The 13,468-nt window shown below is 43.7% G+C and overlaps 1 protein-coding gene across 5 annotated transcripts in view; it reads left to right on the top strand.

The window, feature by feature from the left end:
- Window positions 1-13,468, top strand: part of MECOM (MDS1 and EVI1 complex locus) — a 329,947-nt gene that overhangs the window by 300,546 nt on the left and 15,933 nt on the right. For 3 of the 5 annotated variants that reach the window (XM_066193707.1, XM_066193706.1, XM_066193710.1), the window contains 3 exons: window positions 3,528-4,890; window positions 7,023-7,110; window positions 9,926-9,952. In XM_066193707.1, the coding sequence (XP_066049804.1) occupies window positions 3,528-4,890; window positions 7,023-7,110; window positions 9,926-9,952 (1,478 nt within the window). The remainder of the gene's footprint in view (window positions 1-3,527; window positions 4,891-7,022; window positions 7,111-9,925; window positions 9,953-13,468) is intronic. The other 2 variants (XM_066193709.1, XM_066193708.1) reach the window with 1 other exon arrangement.

Raw genomic sequence — 13,468 nt, 5'->3', positions numbered from 1 at the left:
AAGGTGTAACAGCAGAAATCAGACCCAGCTTCTGTTGTTAACTGTTGGAAACAAAGTTGATAAACATCCCCCCATCTACTGATGTTTAAGGCATGTGATAAAAATGAGGTAGGTCTTATAACACAAATTTATCTGAGGAGTCCTGGCTGTTGGGAATACCTGTGGAGGTGTCCCAGTTTGGACACAGAGTCTCTTCCAGAATCCCCGTGGCATTGGGTGTGCCTGTCACTGATGCTGTGATACACCCAGGCTTCAGGTGGCAGTTCCCAAGAGCAAGAGGACTCCAGGGAGCAAGGGCTTCCACCTGGGCACAAAATCTCTTTGCCAGCCCTCAGAGCCCGTGGATTAAATAGAATGCCTGCTGAATGCAGGAGGTACCTTGAGCAAGCAGCACCTCATTAAATAGTCTTAAATTAACTTCAGTGCTCGAAAGGGTAAATTGTTGGTACAGCTGTTAATTGTTTGCTGAGATTATAATAATAAATATTTACGTATTTTAATGGTATTGCCATTATTGATTGAATTTAGTTTAAAAACTGAGATGAAATGCATTTAGTCAAATTATTAATTTACATCTCCCTTAATAGCCTGCAAGGATATCTTAAAATTTTAAGTGCATATTTTTGCTTTTCTCCAGAGTAGAATATTTCTCGATTCTGTTGACTTTGGAATATATTAATGGAGAGTAATAGTTTAATAATGTACCAGCGTTCTTTAAGGGAGAACTTCCCAGATTTTAGGAAGACCTAATCTGTGCCAATACCCCTCTTTCCAGTCCTTTGCCACTCCAGCCAACCTGATCAAAGCCTTATCTTTAATAAAGCCATGTGAATAAGAAGCAGGACCTCAACGCAACCGGGTAGAAGATCAAAAGTTCATAAAACATGATTTCTTTTTAATTCTACAAGTGCCTATCCTTGGAAATGCATGGATTTGAGATATTTCTTTTTCTGGAAAAATACATACGGTCTATCCTGCTTTACACGTGGGAGAGGAGTAGATTCATAATACCCAGGATGGAGCTTGTGTGAACCTATGGATGTGACACTTGAGTCACCGTTTGGGTCTGTTTAATTTTGGTTTCTGTGATCAACGTGATGGAAACTGGGGGAAATTACTATGTAAAGCCTCAACAGTGAAGGTAAGGGGTCTGATTCTGTACCCTGGAATGTGGAACGGAAATCTTATACCTGCAATTAGGTTAAAAGTAGGAGAAAATTGCAGAAAAATCAGAGCTTCGTAACTGCAAAAATGAATGATAAATAATTCTGTATTAAATAAAAAATATATCTATGTTAAATAGGCAAAAAAATTATATTTTAAAGGGACAAAACTACCTAACAAGAGAAAAACCAAGCATTTTCAAGAAACTGGAATGATCTCATCCTTCTTGTCTGCCTTATTTCTTTCTCTTCCAAATCTTTCCCTCTCTCTTTTTCACTTTATTTTTGATTTTCCCCCTCTTCTTTCTTCCCTTTCCTTGTGAATGAAGATTCCCAGCAGGAACAGTGACTGATGCACAGAAACAAAACCTTCTTCCTGAATTACAGCACTGCGAATTTCCTGTGTTTGGGCCCGATCCTGCACCCTCTACCCCACGAATTGTCAGTGTGGGATGTGAACAGGGGAAAAAAATTGAGTGGATGGGGCAGGATCAGGCCCGGGAAACAATAGGAGCATTGTTGGTGAGATATGGAGCAGGCTGCTGAAGAGGTAAACAGTTAGGAGATGACAACAAGTGGTGGAGTTTCTCAGGGGCAGGGGTTTGGAGGAGCAGGAAGGTTAGCGCTGGCCCCGGTGCGAGTGGAAGTTAGAGGACGTGATTGCAGCTCATGGGAACCAAGAGTGCAGGATGGGATACATTCAATTCAGTTTCCTCTGCAGGCTTAAAATAGAGCCATTGTAAATTATGTCAGACTGTCTCAAATCATGAAAATGATTGTTAAAAAGGCCTCAGAATACACAATGCGCATTGTTGTGCGGCTTTGATGTGTGAAAGATGAGAGCTTATGATATAACACAAATTAAATAAAAATAAAGCGGCCACATGCTTTTTCCTGGCTGGGAAAAAAAAAAAAAACCAAAAAAAACCTAAAAAAGGATTCATTGCAGAAGGATAACAGTGCTTGCTGATAGTGGTGCTGCTTTGTTTTTTAAACAAGTCTGGAGCTGATACTGTCAGAAGCAAGGTAGTGCAGAGGTACAGACAGATTTTGGCATAATGAAGAGCACAAGACGCAGCACAGCCTTGGGACTTGCCCGGTGCTCCTGCTCATCCAAAGGATGCCGAGAAGGGACATAAAAAGGCACTGGGGAACTAAGCATTGCCCTCTTCCAAACCCCACTTCTACTTAGAGACTCTTAACCTGGTTGCTGCCCCGATTTGCTCCCTAAGGTTTGTAGCAGCCAGAAAATCGGGAGCCTTCAAAATCCTGTTTGACTCTGTAGTGTCTCACTCTGCACCACTGGGAGCACTTCCAGCCTCCTGCCACTGTGGAAGGTTGCTGGAAGCTGAGCTCCAACGTGCAGAGTGTCACAGGCTAGATCAGGCCCTGACCTCAAGGCGGATCTGCTCCCCTGTGTGTTCCCAGGCTTTCTCCCAAATGCTGCATTTGCGAGACTGAAATCCTTCCCATCCCAGAGGTGTTTCCTATCAGGCTCTTACTGAGCATCAGACATGCAAATAAAGCGTGTTTCATTCTTAAAGGAAATTGATGTTGCAATATGGTCCATTGTGTCATCTGCAAAGGGCAGATAAGCAATATTAAGACTAGAAAAGTTAAGATGTAGAATTTAGAGTTGCAGCATCCCAGGCACCTGTAAGCACTGTATGCTGTGCATGAATAGAAATGCGTTGAACATATGAGAGTACTAAAATTTTTCAGGTTCCAGCCTGGAATTCCATGAGATTAAATTTTTCATTGTAAGCAGAAAAAAAAAAAAAATTGTTACATTTATACTTGAAAATAGGAGTTACCTGGCTGTCTCCTCCTTTACCTCTTTCCCATTCTTGCAGAGTGAAAGCTCTGTGAGGCAGCTTCATCTCTGTCTGGTCCTACAAATATTTATTTTCATGATTCATTTCCACATGGGAATAGTGACGTAAATGGATGCCATTTGAGGACACCTGTGCTCTCACACAGGAGCACCGTGGGTTCATGTGGGGTCACAGCACGGGGTCGTGGCTCCTGGGGGGCTCTGGGGGCTAATGCCACCTGGAATAATGGTACTGAAAGTGCAACACTGTGCAATGCAAAAAGCAAAAAAAGGAGAGCGTGTCTTTTAGTGATTCCAAGTTTTTTCTGCTTGGTTGGAGCGGGTTTTGGTGCTGTCTTCTGACATTTGTCTGCTCGGATGCCTTGCTTTGGAGAGTACAGTTGCTTTTGTACATTTGTGCACCTAGACCTCTCCCTCTGGCGTCTTCACTGACATTTGGCGGGTAAAAAATGGTGTTATTTGCACAACTTTGAGGGTGGGGGCAATTACCACAAAGCCTGAGACGTGTTGTTGTTGTTGTTTACATACAGGTGAGGTCTGCCATAAATCCTATACTCAGTTTTCAAACCTTTGTCGTCATAAGCGCATGCATGCTGATTGCAGAACCCAAATCAAGTGCAAAGACTGTGGACAAATGTTCAGCACTACGTCTTCCTTAAATAAACACAGGAGATTTTGTGAGGGCAAGAACCATTTTGCAGCAGGAGGATTTTTTGGCCAAGGCATTTCTCTTCCTGGAACCCCAGCTATGGATAAAACGTCCATGGTTAATATGAATCATGCAAATCCGGGCCTTGCTGACTATTTTGGAGCCAATAGGCATCCTGCTGGTCTTACCTTTCCAACAGCTCCTGGATTTTCTTTTAGCTTCCCCGGTCTGTTTCCTTCAGGCTTGTACCACAGGCCGCCTTTGCTACCTACTAGTTCTCCTGTTAAAGGACTTCCGAGCGCAGATCAGACAAACAAAAGCCAAAGTCCCCTCATGACAAATCCTCAGATACTGCCAGCCACCCAGGATATTTTGAAGGCACTAAATAAACAACCATCAGTAGGGGAGAATAAGCCAGTGGAGCTTCAACCAGAAGGGTCCTCTGAAGAGAGGCCGCATGAGAAACTCAGTGACCAGTCAGAGAGTAGTGACCTTGACCTTGACGATGTCAGTACCCCCAGTGGCAGTGACCTGGAAACCACCTCGGGCTCTGATCTGGAAAGTGACATTGAAAGTGAGAAAGAGAAATTTAAAGAAAATGGTAAAATGTTCAAAGACAAAGTAAGCTCTCTGCAGAGCCTGGCGTCAATAAATAATAAGAAAGACCACAGCAATCATTCCATTTTCTCACCATCCTTAGAGGAGCAGACTGCGGTGTCAGGAGCGGTGAATGATTCTATAAAGGCTATTGCTTCTATTGCTGAAAAGTACTTTGGTTCAACAGGACTTGTGGGGCTGCAAGACAAAAAAGTCGGAGCCTTACCTTACCCTTCCATGTTTCCCCTCCCGTTTTTTCCAGCATTCTCTCAATCAATGTATCCATTTCCTGATAGAGACTTGAGACCGTTACCCTTGAAAGTGGAGCCCCAATCACCCAGTGAAATTAAGAAGATCCCAAAGGGAAGCTCTGAGTCTCCCTTTGACCTCACCATAAAACGTAAGGAGGAGAAGCCACTTACTCCCATCCCCTCAAAGCCAGCAGCCCCCTCTGCATCCAGCCAGGACCAGCCTCTGGATCTCAGCATGGGCAGCCGAAGCCGAGCCAGCAGCACAAAACAAGCCGAGCCTCGGAAAAACCACGTCTTTGGAGAGAAGAAAGGAGGAGACCTCGAGCAAAGGAAAGCCTCAGAGTCCTCTTTGCAGCACGCCAGGCCCACCCCGTTCTTTATGGATCCCATATACAGGTAAAGGACTCTCTGCATCCTCTGGGGCAGGCAGCCAGGTCTGCCACCCTGTCCCCCTCCCAAGTGTCCTTGGAGGTGCCATTGCACTGCCAGGGCATGGGGGGCCCAGGCCACATGCTGACCTGTGCATCCCTCCTCACATCCCTCCTCGCATCCCAGCTGCTCCAAGTGAGCCACGGGACTGGCAATACTGCAATTAGCAAGCCCTCGTTGCCATGAGTCATTAGTTTAACCTGCGTAGCTTGACATGCAGAGGTTGAATATATTCTCTTGCCCATAACAAGTTGGCATCAGTATTGGATGTTTGTTTATTTGATGTGAATTTGATGTCACTGGTTTGCCTGAAATTCATTTGCTTCCTAAACTCTGCCTCCTCTGGCTTCCCTTGGAGATGAAAGTGCTTCTCCCAAGGGTACCTCTTGTACTTCACTTTGCCAGCTCCTCTTGAATTCAAGAGGAGTTTCTTGTAAGTACAACAAAGAAACACATTGGCCCTAAGGTGTGTTTAAAGTATGGAAATTGAGAATGATTTCTGCCCTTTTTCACCATTATTTGAGTAATGGGTTGATTTCTTCAGGCATTTCATTCATAAAATTGAAGGCACAGCATCCTTGTGTGCACAAAGTGGGCTCCTTAGTCATAGAATCATCTCAGAAAGGCTTGGGTTGGAAGAGGCCTTAAAGCTCATCTCATTCCAACCTCTTGCCATGGGCAGGGACACCTTCCAGTCCACCAGGCTGTGCAGATCCCCATCCACGGTCGACCTTGTGAAATCAACGGGAGCCTCATTGCTGGCTTTGAAAGGTGCACGCTGTCAGTGAGCTGAGATTTTAAAAACCAATGTTAAAATCCAGACCTCCTGGTGTTTCCCAGCAGAACTGATATGGATCTCACTGGGATGTGAATTTCACCTGCATCCTGTGTGTGTCAGCCCCCCTTTGCCCTTTCCGCCCTTATGTCTGCAACCAGTCAAAGTCATGCATCTAAATTAGTTTAGAGAAATATTAGCCATAAAAATATTTGTCTGTAATATAAATGACTGATTTTACAGCCTCTTGTTTAAAAAAAAAAAAAATACTGCCATGTAAATTATGTTAATTTATTACTCTGTCTGAAAAAGAAATGCTGTGGGCAAAGTTTTTGGAGAGTGCTGGGGGGCATAAGACAACAAGCCTGCATTATGAAGAAACAGGATATGATGCTATTTACTGAGATGGTTTTATTCTTGCCAGATTGGTATCTGTGTTTGACCATAAGTTTTCTTTGCGTCATATTCACTTAAAATGCCTGAAGCAGCAGAAATAATGATCCGTGTTTTATGGGCCTGCATTACCAACTAATTAAATTGCATTGCCAACTCCTCTGCGCAGGGCAGAGGGGCTGGAACTAGATGATCCTTCCAATTCAAACCATTCTGGGAGCCTACATTTCTATGATCTGAATGAAACCTGTACAAATTCTGGCAGCGCAGCGCAAGGCCGGTTACTACTGAGCCTTCCTTTGCCTTGACACGTGGACAACACGATTCAGCCATGAAACCGTGCGCATCAGTAACGGAAAAAATCAAAATCCTCAAATTTGCACTCTGCTTCTGAATTATCCACGCTGGGTTTTGCTGCCCGTGAGTGCATTGCTGGCACCTCAGATTCAGTGTGTTCCTACAAGCCCACCTTTCTTGCCCTGCTGTACCTGGGCTGTGCACAGAGGAAGTTTCCAGGGTGGTGGCTCTGATGTAACGTGTGGACAGATGGCAAGGGACCCATTGCTCAAGGCTCTGTTCCCTTGAATTCCTCTCCTCTTCGTGCTGAGTGTGCTCAGTTGCCTTATTTCTTTATAAAAGTGCTTGGTAATTAGTCATTCGTTGCTATTATAAAGGTTATCAATCTTTTGATGTGGGATTATTCCCGATATAAATGGGATAATCTACTTTAAAGGTGATTCCCAGCCACACCCTGGCAGTAATGAGCTCTGTGTGGGAATCAAGACTTGGGTGGCCTCCCTTATATTTTATTGTTATCTCCTAGAAACAAATTGCTTAAAGTGTAATTGCCTGTTTTAAACCTGAGTAGCTGTATGATTGTTAATATCTGAGACTGATTCATCACAAGCAAATCTAATTTTAACATTTACAGAGTAGAAAAAAGAAAGCTAACTGACCCACTGGAAGCTTTAAAAGAGAAATACTTGAGACCTTCCCCGGGATTCTTGTTTCATCCACAAGTAAGTATTTGGGGAATTTTGATGTTGTAAACAAGCCTGTTGATGCTTCAAAGCAGGTGCAGAGAAATGAATGCAGTCTTAGTCATATTTGGATTTCCTAAAACACACAGTTTTTGCTGGACCATTGTGGTGGAAAAGCGTAAGCATTGTTCTGAGCTTCTTGATGTTTTGCAGATGAAACAACATGTTTTGCTTGTAGAGGAAGCCAGATTCGAACTGAATGTGTCTTTTAGAACCATTTTCCTCCAAAACCATAACCTAGCTACCAACATTTGCAGTCACTAGTGTCGTCAGCACCCTCCTGTGCTCTGGGCAAGGAGAGTCAGAATTGACTACAGGACTCGATGCAGATTCACTGTAAGGCCAGCAAAGCTGAGCATCCCGCTTTGAAAGGGATTTTATTTTGTTTAAGGGCTCTCATAAAAGAGAGAAAAGCTTCCACCTGATGTTTCCAAGCCTCTTAGTGCAAATGCTCCACGGTTTCTTTGGTAGCTGCTGTGGGCTGCAATGTGTGCAGTGTGTGTAGGATCCCTGCTCCTCCATTCCTAAAGAGAGACTTAATAAGGGCTGCTTGCTTATTCCCAGACCACAATCTTGGATGAAAAACATTTAAGAGGGCGTCCCAAAACAGTTCAACAGCTGTGATGTGTATGTGGTATAGAAAGAGGATCTGTGTGCAAACTATATGTTGCTTTTCTTCACCAGCACCACACCCTCATTTTGTCTTCCTCCTCCTTGCTCAAGCAAATTTTGCTAAAAATCTCGGTTAAATCTTACACCTGAATAAAATGCTCTGTGATATTCACAGATTTGAACCCCTTGCTGACCACAGGCTGCTTCATCTTAGTAATGACATCCTCTACACATCCTGTATTTTAAGCACATGACCATAAGCTGCTGTCTCTGGTTCAGGATCCTCTGAATTCCCAGCAAAACAGCCCAATTATCTGCTTCACTCCCTTTTCTTTTTCCCCAGTGAAGTCCTAAGTTGTTATGTCCTAACTTGCATGGAATATATTCTGAAATACGGCACTTCTGCAGAACTGGGAAGAGCTGTTGATAGCACATATCGTTGCAGATGCACAAAACCACCCATTTCCCATTTCAGTATCCGGAAAAAAGTGTTGGATCTAAGTATTAAAGTATTCAGTAGTATTTAAAAGCCCTAAGTATTTATGGCATTATGTAAGTATTTATAAGCATTAAATAAGAATTTAAGATGTATTAAAATCACTGAGAATTTACGTGCCAGGTTTAATAGCAGCTTAACACCTCCTGCTGAGTTACCTTAAATAAGGTAAATCTGCCCAACTGGCAAAAAAGTGAAAATTCCCCTTTAGTAGCAGATAGTGCTAATGCACAAATGCACGAAGGACCTCAATTTGCTTTTTGTCCCTGCTGTAAACAGGCTGGTTGCTCCCCATCAAGCCAGTGATTCTGTCAGAGCAGCTAAGGAGCTGTAAATGATGAGTAAATTATTTAAATGAGGGCATTTTAGATACTGCATTGATGGAAAAAAAGCAGGATTATTTTGCTTAGTGCTGTCTGGCCGTTCAGAAGCTGTAACTCAGAGTGGTTCAGTGATGTTGGATTTGGGCGTTCTGAAGGTGTTGCTGGAGGTTGGACTGATGCCAGTTCAGTGGGTGCTGCTGGGGTAAAATTCACTGTTTGGAGTTTGGCTGTGGTGGGCAGGAAGGGAGTTGGATATTCTTCTGTAGCGTTGTGGGACTGAATTACCTGGGGAGCTGGGAGTCAGGCGAGGATGTGTGGGTGAAATGGAGACATTGGGCATTTCCCTGTTAATGGGAATGAAGTCTGGCTTCCACCCTTGGTGTTTTGTCCCATGGAGTTGGTTGAATCTCGTGTTGGTGCCCGAGGAAGGTCCCAGTGCTGTCACAGAGTCCCTCAGTGCCACCTCCCCATGGCAGGGCCAGCCCAGGTGGGGCAGAGCCAGCCCCCAGGGGCAGGAGGCTGTGCAACAGAATAAAAAAACTGGGCAACAGAATAAAAACTCCACGGCAAAGCCTGGCTCTGGTTTTATCACTTTACCTGAGTGAGAGGGAGAACACCTTTAACTTGGTGTGTGCTGGATCGATGCAGAGGTCAGGAGTGTAACAGGCACTGAGGAGCATTGTAAAGGAAAACCAAACCGCCAGCACATGTCCTGTCAAAAAAGTAAACGTCAAAATGCTTTCTTGCACACTTTAATAGAACAGAAAGGAGCCTCCTGTTTGCAAAGGCAGAATCTGGGCTTGGTGTTTATAGAGGGCTGGGGAACTGCTTCCAGAAAAGCTGTTTTTCCTTTATATTCCTGTTCACCCCTGTAAAAGTACAGGTGGGGAGTGCTCTGTAAGTTTTCTTTTTTCTGCTGGGAGGGTTTGAAATGTTTACAAACTTGTTGTTCATGTCCTAAAAGCTTGTGCTTTTGTTGTTGAATTTATTCCTGAAAATTGCCATCTCAGGGACCAAGAATTTATTATTTCTTAACTGGATAATTTGGCAGCAAACAGATGGATCTTTCAAAAAGGTTTCTGAAATAGAACTTACAGACATAAAACCTGAAGTCTGTATCCTGTCCCTGGCTGGGCAAAATTCCTTCCCGTGCCCAAAAGCTATGAAAATCAGATGATAATTTAATGGCATTTCACAATAGTAAGAATTGTATTTTTTAGGAAGAGAACACCCCTCTCCAACAAATCATTGAGAAAAACATTTTAATAAGTATCTTAGAATAAAATCTTAATAAGTAGATTGATTGCAATAAGGATTCCAATGCAGGAATAATGTGTTGTTTTTGTTTCAATTTTGCTCCCAGTTCCAATTGCCTGATCAAAGAATTTGGGTAAGTTCATTGCTTATATTTTTGATTTAATCACTGTGAAATAAATTGCATAAGAGGAATATAATGTGAAAGATAACTTACCTCTCAGTTATGGAGCATGCCACTCTTTCCTACAGGGTCTTGCAGCTGAGCAGATAAATACGCTCTTATGTCAAATTGGCTTTATTTTTACCTACCTGATCCAGCTGGTTTTATTTGGTGAAGGCAATGGGAGCTTTACCTAAGTGAGGGTTGCAGAATGCAGTCTTTGTTTTTATGTGACTGAAATTGTTCCAAGCCATTTTCCTTCAGAGATGGCAGGGAAAATTTGAGGCTGAAATCTTGTTAGATCACAGTAGTTAATAAATATTGAATCTGCATTAAAATACGGAGCCTCAGAGGATTTAGGTTTCTCTCTCATTTGACTTCGGTGGGAGTTAGTCACTTTAATAGTCACTTTAACAGCTTTGAAATTTTGAGCCTAATTGCGCATTGCAATGCTTAAAGTAGAAATAAAACACTCGTTTATTTTCTGTGTTTAGCTCAAATTTGTCTTCTGTGTATATTTCATCCTCCTTACACGAACAGGAATTGTGCTTTTAGTGCACTATGGGATAAATTTGGGCTTTCTCTTCTCTTTTTATAAAACCTTGTTTTTAATTCATCTAAATTGTTCATGAGAAAAAAGAAAAAAAAAAAAAAGAACCACAGCAACTGCTTTTGCAGATGCAACTCCAAAAACTCTGTGTTCTGCTCTCGCGCTGCTGGCTCCTCAGCTGCAGCGTCGAACCCATAAATACTCGTCCCAGATTTTCCCAACCTTTGGGCTTTGGAGGGGAGAGCTGGAGCCAGGAGGCAGGGCTGGGGTCCTGACTCACTCCTGCTCATCTCTCTCCCCGCGACCTGGACTCGCTTCACCAGGCAAAGGCAGAATTCTGCAAGGCCAGCGCTGAGATCTTCCCGTGCTCCTCTGCACGTGTGTCCCTGCACGGGGCTGCTGCCCCTGCAGATGGGCTCTGAGCCCTGCCCTCTGCTCCCTGCCCTCCTTGGCACACCCCTAGAGCACTGCTGCACCTTTGCTTTGTGTCCACATGTAGGTTTTGATCCCACTTTCTTCCTGGGAAGAGCTGTCTTATGCAGCTGTAAAGATGCTCTGGGAGCCTGAGCTGGAAGGAGCTAAGCAGGCACCAAAGGACTCCTGGGAGCACCCAGAGGTGCTGCAGGAGCTCAGCAAGTTGGAGGTGGGGTTAGATGCCAGACTTTGAGAGCACAGGACGTGGTTCCCAAGTGTTTTCTTTGGGAAATTTGTTGTAGGACATGAAGGGGCCGTAGTAGGATTTGTGATTTGGCCCAGGAACCCTTAATCCTCTGCTCTCAGAAAAGTGGCTCTGCTTCAGCAGGTTTGGAAAGTGGAAAAACCCAGTGCAGTCTGTTTCTTCTGTCTGATTTTCTTGACTTTGGCTTAGTCCTCAAATTTCCATCATCCTGCTCCTTTTGTGTGTACGTCTCCTGGCCATGCTCATGCTTTGAGCAGCCCCAGCAGAAATAGATGTTTAAAACATGAAGTGACCGAGCAGGATGCTGATTCATGGGCGAATCTCCATCTTGAGAGATTTGGTTATGTCACAGAAGCCTTTCCATCTCAATTCCCAGTTGCATGTGCCACATATTTCAAGATGATTTCAGGTTGTTTTTTCATTGTTTGGCAGGAGCCCTATGGTGCAAATCAATGGACAACAGCCTCTTTCGAATGGATCAGGATTAATTTGATCTATTTATGCCATTTTGGTCCCATCAGGAGAAGGTTGCTCTGTGGAGGTTCTGTAGTTTTAGGCAGACAATATTTGCTTTATGAAGAACCATTTTAAATAGTTAAAACAATTTTGGAAAGGAATTTGCTGAGTGCCTTTACAAAGCTTATGTTTTACTGGGCTTATTTTTAGGGCATGATCCATTCTGTTAACTGAGTTTAATCCCCACCACCTGCATTCAGACAAATCCAGTTGTTCTGGAACTACACTGCAGATCAGCAGGAGTTTCTCGCTACTGCTTCATAAAGTTCAGCCACATGTGATAGGTCTCTTGAACGTGAATATAACTCAGCCAAGTTCCAGGCCTGGCTGTCCAAATACACTCAGTTTCAAGACAGCGTGATTCACAAATTGCAGATTTTAGAGGCAACACTGTAACTTCAGCTGGGGGAGGGAGAAATCTTGAGCTTTAGCTGTTGGATTTTGAAGAGTTCCCCAAATAACAGTAGTAAAAATAGAAAGCACACACTTGAGCAGCTTTTTTTCCCATGAGGTCTGGCCATAAAGTCAGTTGTTTTTGTGATAGTAGCGATGAAGGAGTCACGTTTGTCAAACATGAGGTCACGTATTTCGTGACATTGTCTGCAAGATAATTTCATATCATCAGGTTGTTCTTAAAAAGCAGCAACAGCAAACCTTCGCCTTATTTATGCCACTTTTTCTTGGGTTGGTTAATAAATTTTAAGACAAATGTTCAAGGCCCCTGCTGATGATATCTTGCCCGCTGAAATGTTTATAAATACTTGTTTTAGCCGATTATGGTAATGTCTGCATTTTTGAGCTGGAGCTGGGGAATTGTGACTGCACATTAGTTTGCGTCAGTCGGAGGTTAATAGCCTCTCAGGGAGGTGGGGGAAAGCTGCTTCCTTTTCCAGACATCTGGACACAGATAGAATCAACAACTCTTATATATGTAAATCAAAAGTTACTGTTCTATATAAAACGCTGTCATTCACTGATGGCAGATTAGGAGCGCACGTGACGTGTCCGTAAGGCAATAGCTGTATGTAAAATATGTAACAGGATCTTCTCCCTCTCCTGCCTCCTCAGAGAGCTTTCTCTCTGGGCATGGCAATTCCACTAATCCAATCCTTGGGGTCAAGCAGTGCTTCCCCCACTGTGCCCCATTCAGGGGTCACCACAGCCCTTAGGTGTTGGGTTGGGGTGCAAAACCCCCTGAAAGCACAGCTGGTGGCTTTAGCCACACATCTGCCTCCCTGGTGGTCCCAGGGATCATCCCTGGAGAGGGGAGGTAACCACGAGCACCCACTCTATCTCCCAGGACAGACACTCTCACCAGCACCTCTCTCCAGGAGTTTGGTGGATTGAGCGGCATCTCCATGGCCAACACAACTCCTTTGGAGGCAGGTCTTGCTTTGCCGTCAGTACCAACAGTGTTTGGAAAGAAGAAGAGCTACTTCAGTTGTGTTTCAGCTGGAAAGAGGGAGTTTCATTGTGGAAGAAGAAAAGTTATCTCCTGGGTTAACATTTAGTCATTAAAAAAAAGAGGGGGGCAAAGGGTAAGAACGAAGTAGGGGTTTTTACAGTCATTGAAGATTACCAGTTGGTCCACCTTGGGGTGTCACTGTGTGCTGAACTGTGGCATTTGTCTGTAAATGTTATAGGAAGAAGGGTGAGCAGGTAGAGGGTTTGTGACTGTTTACTGCCAGTAGCCCAATCCAGAACTGACTATGAAGATTTTGCAGAAGATTCAGAGAAAACTGAG

Source organism: Chamaea fasciata, unplaced genomic scaffold, assembly GCF_029207755.1.
Source record: "Chamaea fasciata isolate MVZ Bird 193981 ecotype frontalis unplaced genomic scaffold, bChaFas1.0.hap1 SCAF_11, whole genome shotgun sequence".
Taxonomy (NCBI): domain Eukaryota; kingdom Metazoa; phylum Chordata; class Aves; order Passeriformes; family Sylviidae; genus Chamaea; species Chamaea fasciata.
The sequence above is the reverse complement of the archived record's forward strand: the minus strand, read 5'-3'. Positions and strand labels throughout refer to the sequence as shown.